At 41.6% G+C, this 26,868-nt stretch overlaps 1 protein-coding gene across 4 annotated transcripts in view; it reads right to left on the reverse strand.

The window, feature by feature from the left end:
- The window catches only part of ablim1a (actin binding LIM protein 1a), a 39,471-nt gene that overhangs the window by 9,138 nt on the left and 3,465 nt on the right, over nucleotides 1–26,868 (reverse strand). Inside the window, exons 1-9 of one of the 4 annotated variants that reach the window (XM_018680202.2) lie at nucleotides 24,877–25,067; nucleotides 10,107–10,244; nucleotides 6,839–7,022; nucleotides 5,996–6,105; nucleotides 3,972–4,098; nucleotides 3,759–3,852; nucleotides 1,656–1,743; nucleotides 1,358–1,422; nucleotides 207–284 (exon numbers count right to left, since the gene is read on the reverse strand). In XM_018680202.2, the coding sequence (XP_018535718.1) occupies nucleotides 207–284; nucleotides 1,358–1,422; nucleotides 1,656–1,743; nucleotides 3,759–3,852; nucleotides 3,972–4,098; nucleotides 5,996–6,105; nucleotides 6,839–7,022; nucleotides 10,107–10,244; nucleotides 24,877–24,967 (975 nt within the window). In that variant the 5' untranslated portion in view covers nucleotides 24,968–25,067. Of the gene's footprint in view, nucleotides 1–206; nucleotides 285–1,357; nucleotides 1,423–1,655; nucleotides 1,744–3,758; nucleotides 3,853–3,971; nucleotides 4,099–5,995; nucleotides 6,106–6,838; nucleotides 7,023–10,106; nucleotides 10,245–17,681; nucleotides 17,791–24,876; nucleotides 25,070–26,868 lie in introns of those variants that run through there. The other 3 variants (XM_051076813.1, XM_051076815.1, XM_051076814.1) reach the window with 3 other exon arrangements.

Raw genomic sequence — 26,868 nt, forward strand, 5'->3', positions numbered from 1 at the left:
TACGGAGACAAATAAAGACAAACATGCACAGACGAACAGGAGTAAAGGGAAATTACTACTGTAATACTGTACTATTACTGAACAAGGTGCAACTGTCAACTATTGTTGTTATAAAAAAGGGTACGGTCATTTCTGACTAAAGAGACAGAACAACTGACAGTCTTAGCACAAACTGTTTGTACATATAGTTCTGTGATGTATCTTACATAGATCGTGTGACCCGGTGAGCCAGGTATGCTTGAACCAGGTCTGGAACAAATACTCTCGGATGACGACCTCGTAGGCTGTGAGAAGAAAAACACACAAGTGTCTGTTAGTCACAACAACACATGACAGTCAGTCTCCCATGATCCACAGCCCCCTGCCATCTGCATATCACCCGTGATTATTACCCAAAACACATTACACCGTTTGGCCTTTATACTATATGAGCGATGAGAGGGAACTGCAACCCCTATATTTACATTTCATGAATTACATGAAGTACTTTGAAATACTAACATGTCATCTCATGATTGGGTCATTCATTTGCAAATTTGCAAAGTGAATGAGTGCTTCAGCGCTGTGATTTTATGCTCTTGGGAACCTCATGCCTGTTTATGGGAAATGAACAGTTTGGATGGCAGCAGCAGATCTGAATGTAGTGTAATTAAATGAGCTTTTCTCCTAATGGGTAAATGGGGTTTTAGAAAAGATAAATTAGTCATCTGTGATATCGTGTCTGCTCCTCCAAATGTGTGCACATCTTTGTCTCATGCACCTTTGATATGAGCGTCTATTAAGGTGTTAAAAGACAAGACTGAATGGCTCTGTATGACACACAGAGAGCGCACTGCAGGCTGTCTCCAGCAGATGGCAGCATACAATGCATCGTGTCCTATGTATATGGTAGAACACAGGATGATGCCATCTCATAGCCAATAGTGAATACAGTACCTGCCTTTCTGTTTTTTGGAGGAATAAGAGGGACGGAGGCAATAGCTGTGGAGGAAGGGAGAGGGGGGTTCACAGGACATCACACAGGGGTTGTGCCTCTCCAGCCTGACTCACAGTTCACACATACACCAAAGCGAACACGTCCGCACATAAATATGCACATGAAGTATTTACACATACACACACATGCAAAGGCACACAGTCACACTGTACCGCCTAAATATGCAAATTATTTAAACCACAGAAGGTTAAGGTTTAACAGCTCAGCAAGGGAGTGATAAGAGCCAATGCAGAATCCCTTGTTACATGTTCTGAATTTCTGTCATTTCCAGTAAAACACTGTCATGAGACACGAACAGACAGATGCTTTCAGTCAAGACAACGTTAAGGACAATGGAGTCAGTGACACCAAAATTCCTACCCGCTCCCTGTGTCTCTCCTCTGTTCTGGTAGTGTTCTTGCAGCCGGGATGCCAAACTGTTGATCCTGAGGAGGAAGAGGGAAAACGTTCAGAACAAGTTACATATGGAACCCATGAATGTAGACACAACAAATGCAGATGATTCTACATGTGGGTACAAGGATTATGAAAATGATATGAACCATATGATATCGTCACAGCGGCAGAGGAGCTTCAATTTCAGTTAAAACGTGAAGATAACCAAAAGTGAAGTATCAAGTTTTCATGTGACAGTGACAGCATACGCTGGTTAGCTCACCTTGCAGATACATCTCTTCTCCTTCTGTGAACATCTGATTGCACCTGCTGCATCTCGCGCAGCTGGGGTGGTAGTGCTTATCTCCTGCCTGGAAAACATAGCGCACAAAACCGAGCTGACATCACAGGAAAATTAAGATCAATGAAGCCTGCAGTAAAGCGAGTGAAGCGGAGCTGCGACTTCCAGAAAAGAAACCGGGTGCTCTACCTACTCTCGGCTACATTTCTTTCCTGTAACACCCAAACTCTGTAAGTGCAAGGGATAGTTTCATCAGATCCTGTGTCCTGGTGACTGCTCTCGGTTCCTTCAAGAACAGTTGATGAAACAGTGACACTGGGCAGCTGTGAGTCAATATGTTCCCCTGAAAATGTTCTGATGCTCCTGAAAATAGCCTGTTCCTCAATAGTTCATGAGCTTAAGTGAAGGCCTATGAGAACATATTACAATGTGAAATCATTAATGTATTCCAGTCATACGTCTTCCTGTACAAAAAAGGTGAGCTTGTTCCTACTGGATATGACCACCATGACACCTGGCCGTTTGACATAGTCAACCTGCTTTCAAATATCTGAGTGTGCCTCTTTATGATAACCTGCATAATGAAATCCAATAAAATGATCTGACAGCTTCAGTGGCTCAGTTTCCAACTACATCAGTGTGGCACTTTGCATGCAGAGTGCTCTATTATAAAGGCTGTGTGACTTTGACCAGAGGTGATAAATACCCAAATGAAATTCTGCCTACGGTATAACAACCCTCAGTAACATTTCAACAGGCAAGTGGCCACTCAAAGATACGGAGCCACTGACTAATATTTGCATTTTACATTTTACTGTATCAAAAACATCTACAAAGTGGCTGTAAGAAGCACTTCATAGCACCTCCTACCCAATACTCTCTGCACATACACTGTAAAACTGAATTTCCCTCTCAGGGATAATAAAGGTACTTATGCTATACGTGAAGTATGCCATTAAATACACTCCCTATGTCTCTCTGCCTTTAATCGCTACATTAATTACCCCTGCATTAATTAGCCATTCACATTGCGCTCCCAGAGAAGCAGATCATATGCAAACCTTCCAATGGCTATGCTGTATTTGACCTGGGTCTTGGGTCAGTGATTAGACTATCAGACAGACTGGTGTGGCTTTGGCCCCACTGATCCATTGGCAGCAGCTCAGGGGTGAGATGCCGAGGCCTTTTCCTATTGTCATAAAGGCCAGCCTTAGTGGTGGATTACTGTAAGCCTGGCTGGCTGGCTAGCAGTGACATTTTCATACCATTAAGTGACACATAACTCAGTGTCTGATTGGATCACTGTCTGCACAACAGACAGGCTAGCACTTGTTGAAGAGACCAGTGAAATGAGACAGAGTGAAGCACAGAAGGGTTGGCAATGTTTTACATAAACTCAGCTCAGACAACACTGATAACATTTGAACTAGAGTTTCATAACAGCTGCATGACATAAAGTATTAATGAATAATGATCACTTCATAAATGTCAGACCACATTAGGTGTTTTATGTAATATTTATATAATTTGTGGCAAAACAAGCTTGTATGAGTGTGTGCCCGCATGTGTATTTAGGCAGACCTAAAAAAATCTGCTAAGAATTAATCTTTTAGTTGAGTACAGTCATGTCAAGCATCTATTTGGCTCGGTGCTGAAGAGATTACACCAGAGATTATCAAACTGCATTTCACAATTTGCAACATCCTCGTCTGTATGGGAAGTAGAATGCAGATGTTACAACTGAGTGTCAAAATGTATTAACTGTCAACTTAAGTCTGTGCAATTCAAATTTACATAAAGCAAAATGTATTTGAGACCTTTGGTATATTCTCCAAACTAATCTCCTGTGACTGTATTTCTTAAATAAACATTCATGACTCAAATTCAAGTATTTGTTCCATTAAAATTCTTTCCCTCTTACCTTAGGCAGGACTCATATGAAATCTAGGTGTGACATTAATAGTCTGTTTACAGAAGCATATTATGAATTCCACATCAGAGAGCCAGCTGCACAGAGAGACATCTGCCTGTACTCGGGAGCCAGAGATAGCTGCTAAATGAAATGTGTGTGTGTCTGTGTCTTACCTCGAGCACCTTCCCTGTGATGAATTGATGACACGCCTCACACTGAACTCCAAAATGGATCTGGTAGTCCTTCTCACAGTAGGGGGCGCCATCCCTATGAGGAGAGACTTTAAATGCTAGGGACTTGACTGTGAAATATCATAGCATGTGAACCTTATGCAAGCCTGAATTTGACCACGTAGCCTATAATTACAATGGATATGAGCTGCTTACTTGCTGATGTACTCCCCAGTAAGCACTTTGCTGCAGGCCTTGCACTTAAAGCAGCCCAGATGCCACTGTTTGTCCAGTGCTAGAAGGGCCTGTCCATTCTTAATGTCTCGACCACATCCTGCACAATCTGTTAAAAGCAAAAGTGTCACGGCTTTAAAGCACATAAAGGTGTTCTTGCAAAATAAGATGAAATACAATAAAAGAGCAAGGAAATACCTTTAAACTTAATTAATGTTTGCTTGAAGGTTCGTGTCATGTAAAAATACAGCCTTTAATGGGCTCACAGTAATAACCAGGGGGTAAATTATTTAAATTATTACATGCCAAAAGTGAGACATTTTGTCAGTTCTGACCCAAGACACTAGATGGTGATAGAGGGTAACCAGCAACATTCTGACAGCTGCCTCTTTCTATCATCCACATCTCCCTTACCATGGCTCTAAAAGCACCATCCATATCCAAGTAGGATCCTGAGACTCTAAAAGTGTAAGAGGTTAGTTTCTAAACGAACAATCTTCTTGTCGTCTCTTCTTTAATGAATAGAGAGTGAAAGCAACACAGAGCCCACTGCAACCACAGGGGACGATAACTATGGAAGGCATAACGAGGCTGCGATGATGACGTGAGGAGAATCAGCATGCCTTATTTATAGGTGACCTTGTCTAAAAGCTCTTCAAATGCCAACAGAGAGACCAGTGGGGGTGAGAGAGATGGGGAGAGAGGGAGAGAGAGAAAGAACAGGAAGAGGAAGAGAGGAAAGAGACAGAGGGAGAATGAGAGGAGTTGGAAGAGGAGGGGTTTGAGGGCTGCATCTTCCCTGTTCCAGAGGAGAGGAAATGCATGGCTATGCATTATTTAGCAAGGCCTGTCTTGGTGTTATTCATAAAGGAACATGGCTGGTTGAATACAAGGCTGCGTTTACAAAGAAGAGAAGAGAGGTGGGGGAACTCCCTGAAGGATACCCCTCCAGTATCCAGTCTTAAAGCATAACTGGGTTGCAGGGGAGCTGTTGACTAGTTTCAGCTACAAACAGTTTTACATACTTAACTGATTAACATTTTTTCTCCTTTATTTCTGCTTGAAGTAAAAAATTTGACATTTTGAGAAATGTGCTTGTATACTCTCTTTCAGAGAATTTGAGAAGGTTGTTACCACTCTCATATCTTTGTGTTCAAAATGAAGCTCAGCAGCCTTAGCTTTGTGGTTGCTAGAAACGGGAGGAAATAGCTAGCATGGTTCAGTTCAAAGTTATCTGCCAACCAGCACCTCCAAAGCACACTAACACATTCTATCTTGTCTGTTGAAGTTGTATAAAAACCAAAGTGTAAAGATGACAAAGTTGGGATTTTGCTAATCTTAGCTAATAGGCTGCTAGCTAAAGGTTAAACTATTTGTTTACATGGGTTAAACGTTGGACAAGTCATTACTGAGTGATTTTGAAAACCAGCTACACCATTTCAGAAAAGGGAAATATTCTAGCTGTCTAGTGAATGATTTTATACACATTCCCACAAAATTCGGCCAGATATGTTTGGAACATTCTGACACTTTTGGATCTCCACAAAAATTTTAAATCAAGTTTTATAGGTTTGAGCAATGTTTGTCTATACAGCATGAGTAATGGCTCACAGACAGGCCACTGCTTAGTAATGGGTTCATAATACCATATTTATTCTAGTTTTTCATGTGTTGAACAGATTTGAAAATTTGGCTGATGTTCAGTTAAAATTTATGCTAATGATGTGTGGGCAAGATGACTGATGGGGATCAGAAAATTAATCTTCACAGCACAAATATCACAGCAAAAATGACTGGTCAACAGTTACATTAAATGTCATACATGAATCATACCTGAAAGCTCAATTTTTCAGACTTTCTGTTTTTGTAAAACGTTTCTGATACTTTAACTTTGAATTCTACTGCAAACTCTCCAGTTCTGTGTGGAAGCCAAAATAGCATCATGTCAAAGTGTCTTCATATGCAGTCCCCCATATGCATATGTATATTAGTCTATGGCTACTTACTGCTGGAGCCCAGGATGTCCTTTGGTCCTGGAGACATGGGCTCGACACAGTACTGACAGAGACAGTCCTTCCCGTTAAAGGTCACCCTGTCCCCAGCAGGGAACGGTCGTCTGCAAGCAGGGTGACATCAGCAATCGGTCAACAAGACATGAGCTACAGCCCTGTGGTAAGTGTAAGAGTTTATTAGCTGTGGCTTGCAGGTTGTCTGATGGGGCTAAAGATGACAGGACCAAATGATGTGGACGTATGTCAACGCTGTCTGCCTGAGGAGGCCATTTAGTCAGATGACGCAGACGTGACATACAGCATGGTGCCGTGCGCTGTCAACTGGTATTCCCGCCATCTTTAACTTGAGCTTTGTTTGTCTAATCACTTGACATCTTTCTGAGCAAAATTTCATTATTACTGTATTGGTAAGTCATACACAAATGCAAGAAAGTAAGATATAAGCAGCTCTAGAGAGAAGCATTAGTGGTGATTTTGGTCAGGATCGACAGATGTAATGGAAAACAATGAGAAAATTTGGGTCAAATTTGACCACAGAGATGGTACTAATTCAGTCAAGAAGACTGAGATACTTTCATGCCCTGTTTCCTTTCAAATGGTTCTATTAAGTTATTATTGAACACCAGCACTTTGTAATCATATTTACATGGGCACATCCCTGCTTTCTCCATTTTAAGGCCTGTAGTTTCTCCAGACCCGCAGATAAATTCACTGATTGTTGGAGTTCATGGCCACAACGTCTATTTTACAGTGTAATTATAGCATTTCTAAAAGACATTGGGTTGATCTGTGGTTTATCAGATAAAAATCGTGGCATTAAAAGACTGGATGTCTTACTTGCAGATGGTGCAGACGAAGCAGGCAGGGTGGTAGGTCTTGCCCAGGGCGGTGACCACTTCCCCCTCCACAAAATCCCCACAGCCATTGCAGCGGGTGCCGTGCATGCGTTGGTAGTCCAGTGTGCACAGATACTCTCCATTCTTCATGAAGAAGCCCCCCTGGGCGAGGTCACAGCCGCACACTATACGGGACACACACATTGGCACTCTGCAAGTCAGGTCATTTAGTGCTCTGCCCATATAATACATAAAGCATCCAACCATCAAGCCACCCAACTCCTCCATGCATCAATGGCTTTGTTAAGACTTGCTAGTCTGTGTAATCCTGAGAGGCTCACTGAATGCATGAAATGGATGCTGATGAAAAAAAATCAGTGAAAAATACATTTCAACAGCTCTGTGTGTTATGATGTGAAGCATAACATAAAATCTTTTCATCAGCAGCGTTCACAGTCACAAGAAAAAAAACTCAACCTTCTCCCACTGAAACAACTTTGGTGTTGAAGGCTTGTGTCAATTAATCACCATTACAACATCAAGGCCTTTTTACTGTCAGTGTGGAGGTAGATTGTTCAACACAACAACAATTCTACAATTGTCTAGCTCAGGAAATGGCCTTAATCTGTTTCTGTAGATAACACTCCACACTATATTGTCAGTGTCTAACAAGCTTCCTTCTATTCAGATATAACCTTGTCATCTAGACAAACATGAAAGGTTGACAGAGGGAGAAATACAAATTAGGGAACAATTAAGAGTCTGAGATATTTCAATGTTGGTGTGACACTGTTGCTGGGTTTTCTTATTGATCGTATATAGGGAAATATTTTGAAAGCAGAGTCCTACAGTGGCTTCATCATATCAGGCAGAGACATTTGGGGGGCTAAAGATTTGTGGCTTTTTACTTTTTGGCAAGTCCAAAGTGAAACACCTCAGTTCTTGACTTAACATGCTTTGACCATCGCCTATGTGTTGAGCATCTTTAAGTTGTTGTTGTTTTTCATAGCTCCACATCATGTGTGTATAATAAAACAAGACTAAAATCTAAAGCCAAGCAGGGCTGTGAAGCTGTACTCAGCCATAGCTGTGCATTGAGCTAAATGCTAATGTAGGCATGCTAACAAGATCACACTAACATTGCTGACATACCACTGTGTAATAAGTCTAATGTTTACTCTCTTAATTCATTCTGAAGGGAACATGAATTTCTGTACCAATTTTCATGACAATCCATTCAACAGCAATAGAGATATTTCACTCAAAACCACAAATGTCAACCTCACGGTGGCACTAGGGAAAAAGTCAGGGGGTAACAAAAGTCATTACGATTCACCTTCTTGGCACCATGAATGTCTGTACAAAATGTCAAGGCAATCCATCCAATAGCTGTTGAGATCTGTCTGGATCAGTAGTGGACTGATAACAACCCACACACAGAAGGACGTTCGTGCTTCAACATGTCTTGTATAATTATATCATGTTCCAGAAACCTCATGCTCCCGCCACAAATTTCATTAAAGGGACATCACAAAAAAGCAGAAAAAAATGAGTAATAGTCTTTACTTCCTTTTGATTTTTGTGATTGTATGTGCCATACGGTCCACTATTCCAGCACCCCAGAGTCAGCCTGGGGATTTAATAGCCTTTTGGAAACATCACAGCTAAGAGGGAAAATATTTTGATGTTTGAGATAACTGCACCTAATCATTCTTACGCAATGAACCACGCTAACTCCTGGGGATGAATGGGAGCGAGAGGGAGAGAATCCGATTTAATTGCATTAGGGCTCAGGGATGATGAGATTAGCTTGTAAGCTAACGGAATTGAAAGAACCTGCTGTGGATATTTGGTGGCCTTTGACTTTGTTGTCCGACCACCTTGGCTTTTCAACAGATGCATGCCATTACACAAAATGCCTTTTTGGAAATGTAAGAAGGTCAGCATATGAAATTGAAGTGAGAGTGAATTCAGGGGAACAGAAAGGTTTTGCTTTTGCGAATTTAATGGAATGAGATAAACAAAACAAAAAGAGACTATTGGGGTTTGTCTGCCAGGGGATAATGTTTGTTAACAGCCCTTGAGTGTCAGTAAGCTCAATCAACCTGGCATGGCCACAACTGACAATGATTATTAGTCCTCTCACAGGTTGGAGACTGAAAACTGCAAACATAAATTTAGAGCACGGACTGGGACAGTGTGTCTTTTGACTATTAAAGCTGTCCTTGTGTCTTCTTTGGCAATTGCTAACTTGGGTGGAGACACACACACACACACATGCCCACATACACTTTTATCACTGCCGACTCTCATGGCTCGTATATCCACTTGTAAAGAACAGAATTAGGTACTAATCTCAGCGTTTGCTTGTGTTATTCTGGGCCCTTGGTGAACTAAGCTAACTCTAGAACAGTGCTCCAGTCACAGATTAACTACAAGGGCTTCAGCGGGACAGGTTCAGCCTACAAGAGTGAGACTGCATGGTTGGATGTGGGTGGCTACACCGCAATCATGCCAGAAATCCCTTTACTGATGGATTTCTGGCATGTAAATGCAGAAAGATTTGCACTGTCACTTGTCATAGCAGTCTGGATGGTGCTTTAATTGAAGTATGTAGGTCTGAGAAGTGAAGATGAGTCATGCCACCATGTATCCCCCTCGTTAGAGGAGGATGGAAAGGACATTGTGGCCTTTAGGGACTTGTGCTGTTCTTATCCAGCTGCGCGATTGTGATGCTTTTTGGGACAGTCATGGAAAAAGAACAATTTATTCACTTGCACTTTTGTCTCTCACCTTGAGACACACCAGGCTCCTCTATACCTGTGAACTATCATACTTCACCAGTGCATGCATCACAAGGGGAGAATCACATTTCACAAAACATGGCTGTTGTTTATTAGACAGCATGTACTGAATGAAAGGAAGCAAATGTCCTACTATTGTGACAGTATCAAATTAGCAATGAATTTTAAAACTTCACACCTCAGCTGCCAATTTTCACACAACTCCCACATTCTCCCTCTCTTATTCAGAAAAAATACATTTCAACTGTTTACTTATTTACAAAAGACTGGTCTTTTTTATCACAATATTAGGATGATCAGATAGGGAGTGACACTGAGTGAAATCACAAGCAGTAAATACTAGTGAAACCCATTCAATATCAGATATCTAATTATATAAAATGCCCAGTTGCCAATCGCAAATAGTATCTTTAGTGGAATTCTTGACCATTATTTTCATTAATCAACAGCTGTGAACTACCATACCTTTACAGGTGAAGCACTTGAGGTGAAAGTGCTTGTTTTGCACCCGCAGTACCTCACCCTTACATGGCTCCCCACACTTGTAGCATTGAATCAGGGGCTTCTCTGTGGAGTGGTGGTGTGTGTCCTGCGCATGAGCCACTGCAAGAGAGAAGACATTAGCATTACTACTGAACTGCAATGTTGATGAGTCATCCCAGTTGCTGCATGTGGTAGTCAGTGCAATTTTTATAATATTGCTTCTTTTCTTTTTCTTTTTTTTAGTTGTGTTCATCTGAGGACAAGCTCTGCACAAAGACCTGAATCTGCAGCATCACACAAACACCAGAGATAAAGACCAACTGAGAGCCTGTCAGGGTAAAAAAAGAACAACATTGAGCAGGACAGCACAACTTGGGGTTCACGGCCCAGATAGGCTCTCTAGAGAGCATCAAGCTAAATATAGTCTATCTTGATCGGTGAAGGATGGAGAGTCAAAATGCTGAGGGGAGCAGGGCTTGGTAAATGGCACGTTAAAAGGATATTGATGAAATCTGTTTCACTATTGAGTTTACTGTACTTTCATCCTCAAAGGGAAACATCATTTGAAGTTATGGGCCACTTACTGTCTCTTCCCAGAATGTGTTCCCAGTAGTCATCTAACCCTCTTTGTCTTCTTTCATGTTTAAAAATGAAGTTTTAGAGATAAAGCTCTATCCCATGCTGTCAAAGACACAACGAGCGTGCTAACATGGTTACAGTGACAAAGCTAACATGTTAATGTTTAGCAGGTGTAGCCGTTAGCAGTCTTAGCGCAGTGTGTTAGCATGTTAACATTAGAAAGTTACCACTAAACACAATGTACAGCAAGCCTGGTAGAAATGTCATGAGTTTGGTCAAAACTGAATGGGACTGTGCTACACAAAAATATAATGACAATCCACCAAGCAAAACTCAGGGGGATCAACAAGTCAGCAGATCCATCATCTGGGGACCATGAACGTCTGTCACAAGTTCTTTGCTGATCCATGAAGTAGATATCGAGAAATGTCACTGGATAAATGAAAACTCTGAAGTTCTGGTGGTGCTAGAGAAAACTCAGAGGATCAACAAAGTCAGTGGAGTTCATCCTCTGCAGAACATGAGTATCTGTACCAAACAGCATGGTGATTCCTCCAAGTTGAGGTATTTCAGTCTGAACCAAAGTAGCGGACCAACAGTGCTATCCCTAAAGCCGCTAACATGACTACAAACAGTATTAGCTTACTTTTAATGGTAACTTTTTAAAACTAGTCTGGTATTGCTTTCTTAATGTGAGGTATTTTGACAGCCTTCATAATTATGTAAGACAGAGAAGCTATTATCAGCTTGCTTTATCTCTACAAGCAGTCTCCAATACTATGTTCAGATCCATGTCAGTCTGTGGCACTCCTCAGTTAAAAGTTTGGGCCTCTCTGACATAGACAGACATTAATCCAGTGCTGCTGTACGGGATGTAAATATTGCTGCAGTGCCGCACTGCACACAGCTTATCAGCTATTCTGAAACCAGCAGATTATTTCACATTCAGGAGCTTTAACTAGCAATGCAGCCTCTTTCTCTCATCCTCTCATTTTCTCTTTCTGTCTCTTTTTCAAACAAAGATACACACACACACAAACATGCGCAGACACACACACTAAGAATACACATGAAAGGATCGTTGCTCTTTCTGCTCTGCAATGAATCATTAGTCTGCGAGGCTAAAATAAGACACCACCAAAGGCACAGAAATAGTATTATGACCAATCGATGGTCTAGCAAAGAGAGACATTACTCTGGATTATTGATGACTTGCATCCCACTTCTACAGCTGCGGCGGCTGTCTGATATTGAGAGATGGTTTAATTGCAGTAAAATCAAATTAGAAAGAGAACAAAGTCTTCAGATCATTATTTTTTTAAATCAGACACTCTAACACTCTTTGTTTTATCCTCTAGGGGCAGTTTTTATGGCTATAACACAGAACATCAGTCTACTTATAATTTTGGTTGAAAAGAAACTGAAAGATGGTGAAAAACAGTGGAAGAAGAAGACAGGATAGCAAGAGGGGGGCTAGAAAGAATGTGGGTACGAGGGGTGGGGGTGGGTGGAGGTGGTGTGTGAGGATCTGTCTCCCTGGTGTCTCTGATGTGATCACACTCAGCAGGACAATGAGTCATCTCTGGGTGAACCAGACTACTGTGACAGTGAACTGAGTCTCAGCAGCTCTGTGTGTGACTTTGCACCTCCATAGAAAAACACAGGCCATCTGGGTAACTGCACACTGCAAAAATATCCAATCTAACAAGTCATTTTAAGCCTCATGCACACGCTGGAACATCTTAAAGGAAAATTCCATTTATTCCAATTTGGGTCTTATTGTCATAGTTTAGACCATCATTTCTATTGGTTACAATAACTCTGAACTCATTAAAGTAATTTCTGAGAACACAGACATCATCACAGTGAAGTGTGACAGGGCAAGAAAGGAGCAGTCAGATGACGTGTTACAAACAAATCAGAACCTTAGCCAGATTATCAACCAGAAACTGAACGAGAGCACACCTGAAAAGTCAGTGATGATCTCTCATGTGCACACAAATATAAATATGAAAGATCAAAGTTGAAACATCAGTTCAGGCTGTAAACTGGCATGGATGTGTACAATTGACACTTTGGGTCATAATGTTACCAGAATTGTATTTTTCATCATTGTTCTCTCTTCTCTCCTTTTAGCTTCAGCTCCTGAGGGACATAAAATTCTCTGTGGGTTTGTCACTATGGGATAAAACTTTCACATTTCACATATATAATTTTCATTCTTGTGATGCCAACAGTCTCTCTGTGAGTGTGTTTCCTTTGCCAACTTACTATTTTTAACTTTTCATAGAGTGCTATGTCGTCAGTGGGAACAACCCAGGATGGAAAAGTCAACATTGCTAACGTCATAACAGGTTGACAAAAATCCAAGACAGATGTTTGAATCCCATGCATAGAGGATCTAAAAAAAAAAAGAGGTTTGGATGGGAATCTGTGAGCACTCCGTGTTTTTCCAGCTTAACCCTGCCTCCTCCATTGCAAAGTGTGTTTGCCTCAGCAGTGGCTGCACATAGGGAGTGAGACTGTGGCAAAATCCAGCCAAGATGGGCACTCCACGTGGTGTTTCATAAAAATTTGAAGAAGTCAACTTAAAAATGGCTGTTAAATTTGCTGAAAAGATTCAGATTGAACCATTTAGAGGGTTTGTTTGGCCATAAAATCCATTAGTGAGATCTCTTTTCAATGTTTAGCAGGCCTCCAAACTTGTGACTCTATGTCTACAAAAGCACGACTTTATGCAATTTAACTTTAATAACATGGATTTGAAATAAATCCATTAGTGAGTCTTTAGGGGTTCTTGTGATAGCACAAAAATGGTGCTTGATTGCTAGAATGTATATATTATATAACTCTATAAATAAATAATCATGTGGCACACAAAGCAACCTCAGCAGAAAGCAACTTACTGTGAAATATACAGTAGTACAATTTTTCCGACTGCTGCTCACATTCCTCATTCTGGGCTGGATGTGTTGGCTGTGCTGACAGAGTGATCTGTCCTGCCTCATCACCAGGGGATAAAGTGACTGATATGAGCCTAAACACACAATGAACACACAATGAACACACACACACACACACTCACACACACAGCCATGGCGCTGAGCTGAGGGAACAATAACCAGCAGAGCATCCCAAAGCCAGGCGCAGAGGAAAGGGGGCTTCTCTCTCCACCCCTACATCCCAACCAACCCCCCCTCCCATTTAAGCAAAGCCTAGCTGCGTTGGCAATAATAAAGGCTGCAGATGATACTCTGGAGGGAAGTGAAGAAGGCCATCTTGAATCCCCTGAGGACAGATTTTCCCGTAACACGTGCCCTGGTCTCACTGGTAAATAACAATAGAGTGGGGTTATTGACAGAGAGTGCAGGATTTGCTGAGAAAGCCTCAGACTTTGTAGCCTTCATTTCCTACCATGAGCCCAGAGGAATGTATATCCATAGTAGCAATTTGGAAATGGAAATAGAAATTAAACAATAGATGAAAAGATCTAATAAAATATTTATTCGGTTGCTGCCTTTGTTACCGTAAGATTCACAGACGGAGACAGAGTTTCCAGTACAGACAGATAGCAGCCCCAAAGGAGTGTGTGTGTGTCTGTACAGTATGCGTGCATGTGCTGAGTGTGTGTGACAAACAGCGACAGAGGGACAGATAAAGAGTGGTAAAAGCAGCCATCTCCACTCCTGCTGATCATCCCAATATATCTGGCTCCAGATGTGTCTGCTTCATAGCCAACAAAACACACAAACACTTTTTACTCCCATATCCATCCATCCCATTCAGTTTGGGATGGAATATTCCAAGGAGGTCAGACGCATGATGAACATCAAAGGGCAAAAAATATGCCCACCATGAAATCCCAAAGCTTGATCTGACGAGTGTGTGTGTGCGTTGGTTTGGGGGGAGGGCGCTTGGAGCTCTTTATCACCCAGACATAACAAGAAGCTCTTAACCCTCCCCTCCATGAATATGTATGGCTGTATTCACTGCCTCCCCGCCCCTGTGCCCCACCACCAGCGTCCCAGACAAAGCACTTCAAACGCGGGCACAAATTGTGGGGGGAAACCCTACTGGCCTACACCAGGGCTCCCAACCTTGGATAACTAATCCTCAGAGACCTGGGTTTGGAATAATGATGTGCTCTGAATGGTTGAACGCTACAGTGAGGAGCATTTGTTGTTGGGCAGGTACATAACAATAATAATAATAATAATAATAATAACACGCTGATGAACAGAGAGAGAGAGAGACTGCCAGTCCAGCACTTATCTGAGAGGAGACAATGGTGGCTTCATGAACTGCAGAAGCTATTGTGTTGGTAGAAGAGGAGCTGATGAAGGCCTTGGCTCTTTGCCCCTGAATGGAGGCCTATTATGGCCCCACACTCCTGTGTCGTATTTCCTGTGATAATCAAACCGATTGATGTGAGACAGAGAGGATGTTTGTTGACTGCCACAATGTATGGCTACGGTCTGTGTTTCTTTCACGTGATTCTCATGTCTTCCATGTTGTTTTAGCCTGTATATTTCAGGTCAGTGACTGCCTCTCCCCCGGTCGACCACTTATCTCATCTGTATATTCTGGTCCTGTGTGCCAGCTGTACAAACAGTGTGTGTCTATGAGGGTGTGTGTTGCATTGATGTCTGTGAAAGGGTTTAGCTCCTCTTTCAGGGGGTAGACACTGGCAAGCTTCAAAGATGAGGCACCACTGCAGTTTGTCTGCAGCACTCTGCGAAATCACGGGAGGCAGCTAAAGAGGCACATGACATCGGAATTGTCAAACTAAAAATGTTCAGATTGCGAATGCAGAGAGATCTGGGAGTTGGTGTTTCTTTGCACGAGGCAGGTGACGTACATGTGATGACGATGATCTAATTTCACAGAGCCTGGTCAGCAGGGCGTCTTATGCAATTTAATTCAGACAACGTGAGGAAGAGAAAGTGCATGACTGAATCAAAGACTTATACAAATGTGCACAAATCTCAGAAGCACATGTAAATCAAGGTAAAAAAAGATCAGACTGTCTTGGGTACACATAGCCCCAGTAAAATACAAACTATTTCAAGGGTATTCTTGGCTTTGAAAATAGGACAGCCGCCTGCACACAGACAAAACGCTAACACTGCAATCCCTTGATTATGATTCATCATTCTGAGCATACAGTATAATTCAGTATTTGGTCAGCTGTGCAACCTGATGGTACAGAGCCCACCTGGCCTCAGACAGGTTGCACGATGAGATCCCTGGAGGATACACAATGAAATCTTAGGTTGCAAAAGCATTCCCTTAACTTTCTGTTCTGAGAAATGCAAATCTAGAGTCCTCTAAATGTGAACAATAAACACAGACAAGCCTCCTGCCACAGACAAATCCCAAGAGTCGGCAGGCGAGGTAGCGGGTTAAGTCTAACGGAAAACTTTCAGAGAGGGATTGCGGAAGATGAACATGTGGCAGCCAGAGGTTACGGGTGTTCTGCCAGCACAGGGACTCAATGGCAAAGGCCTTTCCTTTGTGGCCTGTCAAATCCACATCAAGAGGACAGTTCCAGAGCTGGACGCCGCCTCCAGCCACCAGTGCGCTGTCAGATACATAAACAAACCTACATGCTGTAAACATGTTTTTTTAGTGATAGAAATATTTTCAGACAAAAGTCAAAAATATCACATGCCCACACATAGAACACAAACTCTGTCTGCACAAGCTGGAGGATTAACCCATGAAACATCCACTGAAACACAGCAGTAATATATCAAGTTGGATCACTTGAGACACTAATAAGGGACCTGAGTATAACATCTACTGGTGACGTATAGTGATTAATGACTTTTATGTTCATTTCCAGTCCAGTGAACTAAGAGTAAAAGTGATGTAATACTATACCTTTTTTCATTAGAGCATATACACTCTCAGGAATATGTATAGAATCAGTATGCAAGTTACAGGCTTATCCCACTCAAACAAAAGCTACAGCTACTTCAGTTTAATTTCAATTCAGTGGCAGAGAATTATTGCCATTCTTCTCTTTTGAATGATTTTAAACAGGAGATTTTTATTATAGATAATTGCATCTACATCGCTGCTTGCTGTGAGTCATACTGACAAACAATGGTCAACCTCACATACCCCAAGTCAGTTGCTGAATGAGAATGTTAATATCTCTGGACCGTGATTTCTCCTAATTCATCCCAACACAGCTGGGTGACCTCAGCTATAAGGTGGCAAACAATCACCTTTTTCTTTTACCGGGACGCCATGAATGAGGCCACAGCTGACAACAATGGAGTGTACCTTTTAGATGGTCGCTATGGCAACGGCTGCAGACAGAGTGAGAGAGGGGGAGAGAGAGAGAGAGAGAGACAGAGAGTGCAGGTCCGTAGCTCTGCGCAGTGTGGATCCCTCCACTAGTGCTCCACTTTGCCTCCTTACATGCTACCTATTTATTCAGCCTCCATACTGTAAGGACTATCACATTATAGCCCTGACCAGTTTACATTTGGTGTCAAGCTCCTATGCAACAAGCCAGATGCTTTGTTCCAACATACATTTACATAAAGCCTGACGCTGCCAAATGAAGCAGACTCCAACCCAAGCATCAGCTGCTAGAGAGTATCCAGAAGGGCGTAGCATGTTCAAGTCTTTAACACAGAGAGAATATTTTGTGATGAAGATGCACGTTTATACTGTGTCATTAGTCATGCCTCTTCCAAGCAACACACACCCACATAAAGAAAACCATGCCCATATTCCCACGTTTCCCTATATAATATATCAACACATCTAAAAATAATCAAATTAGAGACTGAGGATTCAGTCAAACTAATGTTCAAACAGCCAGACACAGCAGTGCAAATCTATCTGGACATGCTGCACATCTGTACTCAGTTCAGACAGTCAACAACAAACGACAGGCAAAACAAATCCCATAAAAACATACTCTTCACACACACATGCACATGCCCATGACCACAGGAATACCTTTTTCTTTGACCATGACCATTGGAATCCAGGTAAATCTGCACCAGAAAAAGCTCTGAGAATCGATCACCGGTAACACAAGAGCTGCTAGTTCCTTTTTTAGTCAAGACTGGAGAGTGAAAAAAGAGAGACACCACGAAGAGAAAGAGAAAGAGAGAGAGAGAGAGAGAGAGAGAGAGAGAGAGGGAGAGGTGTAGGCGCTGCTAAGCTTTCCTCCCGAAAACACTGCTACAGCGTGGGGCTTGCCTCCTGACTGCCTGTTTTGCTCCCATCCCTCTCCTCCTCCTCCTCCTCCTGTGCCCACTCCTCCTCCTCCCTCCTCTTCCCCTCCTGCTCCCTTTCTCAGCCCCTCTGTTGTGTCAGCCGCCTCCTCATTGCAGCAACCAGGTGGCTGCTGCTGCTGCCTCTGTATGACCAAAAATACAAACCCTAAATTCCCAATACAGACCCTTGAGTACATATACTACAGTAATAATACAGGAAAACACACATCACATGCTATATTTATCGATATAAAATATTTATATATAAAATATAAAATCTGTTACATCAGACTTTTTCTTCTCTGTGTTTTTCAGTTCAACACCTCAGTTTGACTCTACTTCCATGTAAACCACATGGTATGTTGTGAGTTCATGACAGCCTAAAAATGAAGATAAACTCTGCTCTATAAATAAACAGTTCAGTGAGCTAAGTTTCACTGGGAATAACCCTTTACCACATCACTGTACTGCAGTTGTGGAAGGCAACTAAACACATTTACTCATGCACTTAAGTTCAGTTTTGAGGTATTTGTACTTAAGTTGAGTTTTTCCATTTTATACTACTTTATACTTTCACTCCTCTACATTTATTTGTCAGCTTTAGTTACTAAAGACGAGGATTTTACATGATAGAGAATATAACAAGCTTAATTAACCAATCTTTCCGACTTCTGAAATTTTACAAAAATCAGTGTGCTGTCAAGGTAATTCTTCTGATGTCTGTGAGTTGTAAAAGCTCCACTAAATAGTGATTTTTCCCTCTACATTTGTCATTGGTCAAATGATCTATAATCTGTCCAAAAATCAAAGATTAGAGAAAAAGTCTAAAAACTGAAAACAATCAAAACTTCCAGCTATAGCAGTAACATACTGCTGAAACACTGATGCTTCAATGTTAATCATTTAATGATGTCATAAATAATACATCAGTCAGGGGGACCAAACTAGTGCTTGTACTCTGATACTTAAACTACATTTTGCTGCTTATACTTATGCACTTTTACTTAAATAGGATTTTTCATGCAGGACTTTTATTTGTAATGGAGTATTTTAGTATAGGTACTCTAAGTAAAGGATGTTAATACTTCCTCCACCACTGCTGTACTGTATAACACACACATCAACAAAGACTTTGTATCACTTCAACAGGGCAGCAGGCGGAGATGAATTACTTTCTCCAGTGCAGTGATTAGCCTGCTGTGCCAAAAGATTGGTTACAGTTAACAAGCATGGACTGCATGAGCCTTAAAATCAGCAGAAACATTAAGACATGGAGTAAAACACTGACTTCCATTGGAAATGTAGGTGTTTTGTGATAGTAACTGAGGACGGTTGTAGCACCAAAATTAATAATTAAAATTAAATAAAAGATGTATTAACACATTATCCACAGTTCAAAAAATGGTGAGGGAATGATAAGCACATTTAGAGAATGTTAATTATGGTGTTAAGAATGATGCACATAATGGTTATCTAATCAAATCAGATCAACACTGTCGACCTGATCATCACACACTAAAGCCAAGCTCATCTTGAGTGACAGCCTAAGTTGCTAATAATCGCACTGCTGCTAGCATGAGCTTTGTATTAATAACTTTAGTGGATCCTCTGGAATCCAATTACAGAGAGCACGGGAGAGGCTGTTCCTGGTTGACCCTGCGGAACACACCAGCTCTTATATCATATGCCACTGACATGACCATATGAGAGGTTGACATTTCATGTCAGAGTTAACTTTTCACAATAATGTTGCAAAATAAGGAAGTTTCCTATCTGCAAGAGAGACATTTGCAGCATGAAAAAATATGCAAATCCTTAAGGAAACTGAGGAAAACATTTTTATTGTTGTTTATTTTGTTGCTGTGACTATCTCACTGTTTTAATGTACCATTAAGTGTTATGCATCACTAAAACCAGACATCTGGTATGCTAAAACTCATCCATCTACTCCCCACATATTAAATTTATGGAATTATTTACAAATACTATTTCACTCAAGCCTGACTGACTAGTACAGTGCTCCACAATATAATCTGTCACTAAAGCTCCTTATTTGCCTCCTGGGGAGTGAATAAAATCCCTAATGTTTGTAGAAACTTCAGTGTGTGAGCTTAAGAGAATATGATAAGTAACTCAGCAACATTGCACCAGCAGATATTAGTGACCACACTGTCACTGATCCATGTGTCCTCAAGCTGGAGCCTCACTGTACCTTTCTATGGCTGAGGAGGAGGAACAGTTTTGCATCAGCACCACCTCTGTAATTGCTGATGTAGGCAGCCCATTATGCATTCAGAATGCATTCATCCACTGCAGTGTCAACTGTGCCACCTGCTGGATACCCATCAGTGTGCATCAGATTCCACAGGGGCGTTTTCTTCACATCAGGCGACGGAGACGTGCCAGTGAGGCAAAGAGCAAAAATAGTTAGCAAACGTTTCGTCAGCACTCCACCCTTTTTTATTATGAAGGGAGGGAAATATGTAATGAGTTTATGATGACTGAAGATTTGAGTGGCTGTTTGCCATATGCCAGGTGGTCAAAACCACCTACTTATGAAAATTAGAGTTTTACAGTGTGGCCACTGACAGTTAAATGTAACACAAATATTTCCGGTTACTGTGTGTAATGGACCTATTATCTTCTTCCTTTTTTAATAATCTCTGTAGGTGCTGCTGGACATTCATGCCACACAAGGTTTGCCAAGAGCAATTCCTGAGCAGCAAAGCCTATTATCCATGGCTGAAAGGTTTCGACTGTATTTGGCTCACCTATGGATGATCCATGTCTGACTGTCCATTAATAACTTGGCTAGGGAGATACAGACTGCACAGCCTTCTTATCAATGTGGATTAAGCACTGTTATCATATAGCGTGTGCATTTCATAGACAGTAATAAATGTAATTTGATCTACAGACTGTTGCCCTGGGTAACACACACACACACACAGATCATACATGTGTTAACACTCTTAGCTACACATCCTCTGCACTGGATGATGATTTGCAGATTTTTTTTTTTCCAAATCCAACAGACACACAGCATGGCAGTTAGAAAATATTAATAACTAGGATGAACTTCTCAACTCTTTTGGAGCATAGGCAGACCTGTCTTTCTGTGTGTGCTGTCTAATGACAACCACTTCACAAGCTTGTTTCTATTTTAAAGCAGGTTACAAAACAGTGGGAACCTTTTTAACAGCAATCCTGTGCAACCAGGTTCACTTCTTCAAAGTGTATTTCACCCATGCGGCATTAACATTCCTGTTTTGTAGCTATCCTGGATACACATATGCGTTCTCACTACAACCTTTCGTAGCAAAAGAAAAATGAAATTCTTGTCATTTCAACAAATTCCAGAGTCTACAAACATAAACAGCACATTTTCCTGCCCACAGCTCACAGGAAGGCTGGGCTGCTGACTTACTGTCATGTGTAAAATACTCAGTGACCTCTGGATAACATCACATCATAGCAGGACCAGTGCCGCTCATATGGAATAATGTAGCATTGTTTACAGTATGGAAACAATGAACTGAATGTTTCGACTGTTTTGGGGTTGATGTCTCAACACTAAAGAGGTTTAAGAAAGGGTTAAGGGTGAATAAAATGATGACCATTGTTTCTTTGTGGGTTTGAAATTTTTGCAAACTCACTTGAGACCTTGCGGATTTTGTTTCTCCGAAAAGTCATGGAAGAAAGATTTAAAGCAGCAGTCAAATGACCCAGACGTGGCCCCTATAGAACTCACTGAATATAAGCAACTATTGACTGTCACTGTCACTGCTGAATTGATCTTCGCTGTCACTGAGGAAATGAAGTGGCTACGATGAGCCTTGACTTCTGTGATCTTTGATCCAGGGTCAGTTTGCAGAGACAAACTGACAGCCCTTCCTTGAACCACAGCTAAAGGTCAAAATCAAACTTTAATTCTAAAATAGGAGTTGCATATGTCTGCAGTATTTGCAAACAACTGAGTGCCAAGCAATGATGATTTTACTACTGTGTCTGGCATGTAGTCAGAGAATACATAAGGTCTGAAAATCTCGATTTGTCCACATGCCCATGTTGTAATCCTGATGTAAGCCACCAAGTCTCTTGCTCATGTACTGTTGCTTGGCAAAATGCAGCGGGTCTGCCCTTGCGTATGGGTTTGCATTATATAACTATGGAAAGGACGGTGATTAATTTCTTGACTTTTAGCAGGACTTTTTGGCGTTGGGGAGTTATGGTTGCGTAACATGTGCACAGGAGCTTTCACACATACACACAGGTCAGATGTGAGAAGCCTCAAGAAGTGTAATCACTCACTGTCATCCAATTACAATAAAAGTCATCAATTCACTTTCAGACACCTACTCACAAACAGAATGTAAAGTAGAGGATTAAAACTGCCTCTCATGCTATGAACAAATGAATGTTGAAGGGGTAAAAGTAGAAAGCAGAAAGAAATAATAAAATTCAATATAACAGTGTACTTGCATTAAATGCATGAAAAAACATATTTTCCCATTTTAATGGCTAATTTTTATTTCTTGCTGGAACTGATACGGATGATTATGCATCGCTAAATAGGTGAATAAATGCTTCACATAGACAGATCTACATATATCTTTTCTCCTGTCCTACCTGTAGCGACATCATTCAGCCTCTCACTTAGATAATAGTCATTTGGGTTGAGATAGGGCAGCTGCTCCATGTACTGTTTGGGAATGAGGTACAGGACCTCAGCCACGTGCCCATCTTCAATGATGGACATGCGCTTGACCGAACTCTTGCGTTTCACCCGGACACGGTCGACACTGTGACTGCGGCTGGAGCTGCACAGCTTGCCCAGGCTGTTGAGATTGGGCAGAGTGGGCATGGTGCCCTGATCCCCTTCAACCGTCCCACAGAGAAGGGTGAAGCAAAGCAAGTAGACGTCGGCCAGGATCGAGCTTAGACCTGCTCTAAAATCCAGTCGTCTTTGGACATGAAGAAAGAGGGGTGTTCATAGAGGCACAAAATAGAAACAAAGAACCCAGAGCTTGATGGACACAGCAGCTCATCATTAAATCATAGAAATATCCAGTGAGGCCACCAGTGGAAACTCCTCCTGTTAGGATCCCCCCATCAGTCCCCTCAGATGTGCAGGAGATACAAGAAGTGGAGTGCTGATGTCCACCTTGAGGTGGAGATGCCAAACAGCAGGCAGCAGGTATGACAAAGCACTCTGCTGCAGGTAGAGCAGAATGAGACACATGGAAAGAAGCTTACACTGTGAGCGTCTTCAGCACAACCAGCCTTGTGCCTTAAGCAGCTTAAGGCTGACGTCGAGCCTATGATTATCTTCTGGGTGGGGTTAGGTAGCTCTACATCAGGTTGGCCCAGTGTATGGCGGGAGTCTATATACCTGATGTGACTCATGTGCATCCCATCACTACTCTGTTTATTTAAATCTGTCCAACTAATGAGTTTGTGTCAGAACTTGTTTCTAAAAGTGCTAAAATTTATGTCAAAGTAAGTGACAATAAATAACCGGATCTTTTCTGAGGAGGTGTTGTAGATGTATCTAGATTACATTATCTTCACCTAGTTTTGTGTGAAATGTAATTTACATTAAAGTGGATTCAGGTATAGAAACACTGAACAGATGCATATGAGTGTACAGAATCACAATGATCCAAGACATACTTTCAGGGTAGGTTGCCTTGGTAGTCTGCCAGTACTTTACAAGGTCAGTAACCATCAAGGTCATTCCAGTAGCCAACTATGCACAAACCCACTGTTAATCATCAGCAGGATCCTTCAAAATAAAAGATAGTGTAACTACGTCAGCACTAGGGTGGAAATGCCAGCAGTGGTTCTCTGTCATCCGGTAAAATCGCTGGATAAAGCAATAGGATTTTGGAATGTTTCTTGGTAAGAAGGCATGTACTGAGTTTTTAATCTTCAAAGCATCTAATGTTGGGATGGATTTGTTTCCAGAATGTCTTCTTAACAAGCTGAATCCATACTACCAACATCTAGCCACTGAATTTTTTATATGGAGTCTTTGTGTTCACCATTCCCGAAAATGTGAGTTCAGCATGAGGTAAATTTTGTCCTGGTGGAAGGTGAGAAAACTCCACAAAAACAACATAACCCACATTATGCAGATATGTTTTAAAACAACCAAAAACGTCATGGTTTTGTGAAAACATAAAAAAATGGCGCTGGTAAGACAGTACTGACTATTGCACATACACAGATTAATAACTAAAGAACCCTCTGGGACATCTAATATTCATCAAGGAGATATGGCTAATCACGGCTATCTTTTTTCTCCCACCAAATGAAATGAACCATTGAGGTTTGTAGACATGATGAAAAGCAGACAATGACAAAGCACAAAATATCCTTTTTGTCTGGAGATGTCGTGGCTTGGCCTGCACTTGAGATTTTAATGAATTTCCTCTTTGTCTGAGAGGGTGCACAGAGACAGGAAGCCTGGAGCTCAGCTGCCTGAGTTTACTGCTTACATCAACATAGTACTTAACTAAATTAACTTAATTTAGGTTCCGCTTACAAGCACACCTTCAGTCTCATTCGAGTTTCGTTCCAGAAAAAAGATAGTGTGAGATAGTGAGGTATAAGCTAGCAGACGTACACTCTTACACCCGCACATGCAGACACATGGACCTGAGAGTACCTAAGGACATGCTACTCTGCTGCAGTGGGGCACTGCCCTCCAATTGTCATCCACTCTGTGGTAGCTTTGACAGAACTACCCACACACTCGCAAATCAACACAAACATGCTCGTAAAACAAGACTGCTGCCTCTGCACACAGACAAATTAGCATCGTACACAGAATACATCCCCAAACGTTTCCGCAGCCTCTGCCGTTTCTGCATCCTGCTCCACACTAGAAGAAACACACCCCCCTGCTCTTTATCTTTCCCCTGTCTTACCATCCAGTCCGAAGCAGGAGGTGATTTTTTGGGCGTAGTTGCAGAGCCCATCGTAGCCAGGCTGCTGCCTCGCAGTATTCCTCTCCCCCATCTCTACACACTCCCACACACACCGTCCCGTCCGGCAGCTCTTTGACTCCTTCCTCTGCTCATCAATTATTCAGGCTTTTTGCCAGGACACATGCATGCGCGTGCACACCAACCCTCCTACAGGACATACAGTATATACACACACACAAAGGGAAAAATGCTGATGCAGAGGGTCTTGCCGGAGCATGAGCAGCCCTCTCCAGTGGTTGGATAAGAAGGAGGCATCAGATTGGGTTACTGCAGAATGGAGCCGTGCCTCCTTTTTCATCCACCATTGATCATCCAGATCACACTGCAGTGTAACAGGTACAGTGTTCAGGATGTGCTAACCCCACTCAGGGAAAGGGCGGGGTGGAGGAGGAAGTCAGAGCAGGGCAAAACTGGAGATTTACCAGGTGTCAAGGGGGAGGACTTTCTCTGCTGCTACTCACATAAAGCATTCTATACATCCAAATACAGTGATTACTTTGAGATCTGATTACTGGGGGAAAAGTAATCACACCAATAATCTTATCTATTGAAGATGGGGATTAAAGTTAAAGTTAAATGAGAATACTGTGCGTTACAGTTTAACATAATAATATTTTTTCAGAAAATGAATGCAGATTTATTGTGATCACAGGCCTAAACATCAACAAACCTTGTGGTAAACTCTGATCCATGTTGCTGAGGTTCAGCTGATTAGAAAGTGAGGAAAAATCTAATACAATCCTGACAATGCCTTCAAAGAGGTCCATAAGATCAAATATAAATTATGACATGCCAACCCATGACTGGCTTAAATGGACCAAGATGAACAATAAATTCACCCACTCAGTTAACCAAAAGATCAAAGAACCAAAAGCATTAGCAGCAGCAAAACAGCCGGCTATAAAAACAAACGAGGAGGTCATGGTAAATGGCAAAACTGTGGGAAAATTGCCAGACCAAGAGGGAGAATGTACTGTAGATGGAGGAATTTGATAAGAAACAATGTGCCATCCCTCAAAATGCCACTACAGGGTGACCTTGAAAAATGCACTTAACCCCTCAGCTCAATGGCCATCAGTGGCAGACTCATACTGAGCAGCTCATAGGTAGAAACTGCATTGCATGGGAAAAATATATAGTATGTGCTCTGTAAACATCCCCAGGAAGGTTTTAGAAAATCATGTTAAGAGATTCTAGACAAAAAGAAAACAGCACAGGAAATATGATGACACTGAAAGGCCCAGATAGAGTATGCCTACAAGGATGTATTATAAGGTGGGGGTGACTAATGGAAAGGCATCACTACCAAGGTAAAAGCTGATAGTCCTGTGCTGATAAAAGGGGTGGGGGTTGGAGAATGTAAGACTAAGAGCAGAGTAATGGCTGAGGCTCACTGGACAGCTGACAGGGGCTGGTAATCATGAACGTATACTGAGAGGGAACGGGGAGTAATTTGAGACATTTTTTAGCTTCCTGCATTTCTGTGGGGAGGAAATCATTTGCCTGACATGTTTTAGTTCTTGCATATACATGTTTTTGGGGCGCGATTGTAGAATATTCACAATAATAAAACCAGAGGACAAGTTAAGTTTAAGCAACTTTATACTGAACAGAAATTACTTAAGTCCAATGTGGTGTCTTAAATTTGCCTGTTTTGGCCAACCAACAATTCACAACCCAAAGATATTACGTTCACAATTACATACGGCAAAACAATCAGCCAATCCTCCCAACTGAGAGGCTGAAACTGGAAAATGTTTGGCTTTCTGTTTGAAAATTGACTTCAACAATTAAGAAATATGCACCAGTTAGTTCTCTAGTCAATCAACTACTCAATTAGAAGACATTTCAAACATGGCAAAAATCATTTAAAAAAAATTCTGACTGGCTAATCATAGTGGGACACACATGCCAATTCTCTACAAAGTATAA

The sequence above is a fragment of the Lates calcarifer genome, linkage group LG16_LG22 (genome assembly GCF_001640805.2).
Source record: "Lates calcarifer isolate ASB-BC8 linkage group LG16_LG22, TLL_Latcal_v3, whole genome shotgun sequence".
NCBI lineage: Eukaryota > Metazoa > Chordata > Actinopteri > Centropomidae > Lates > Lates calcarifer.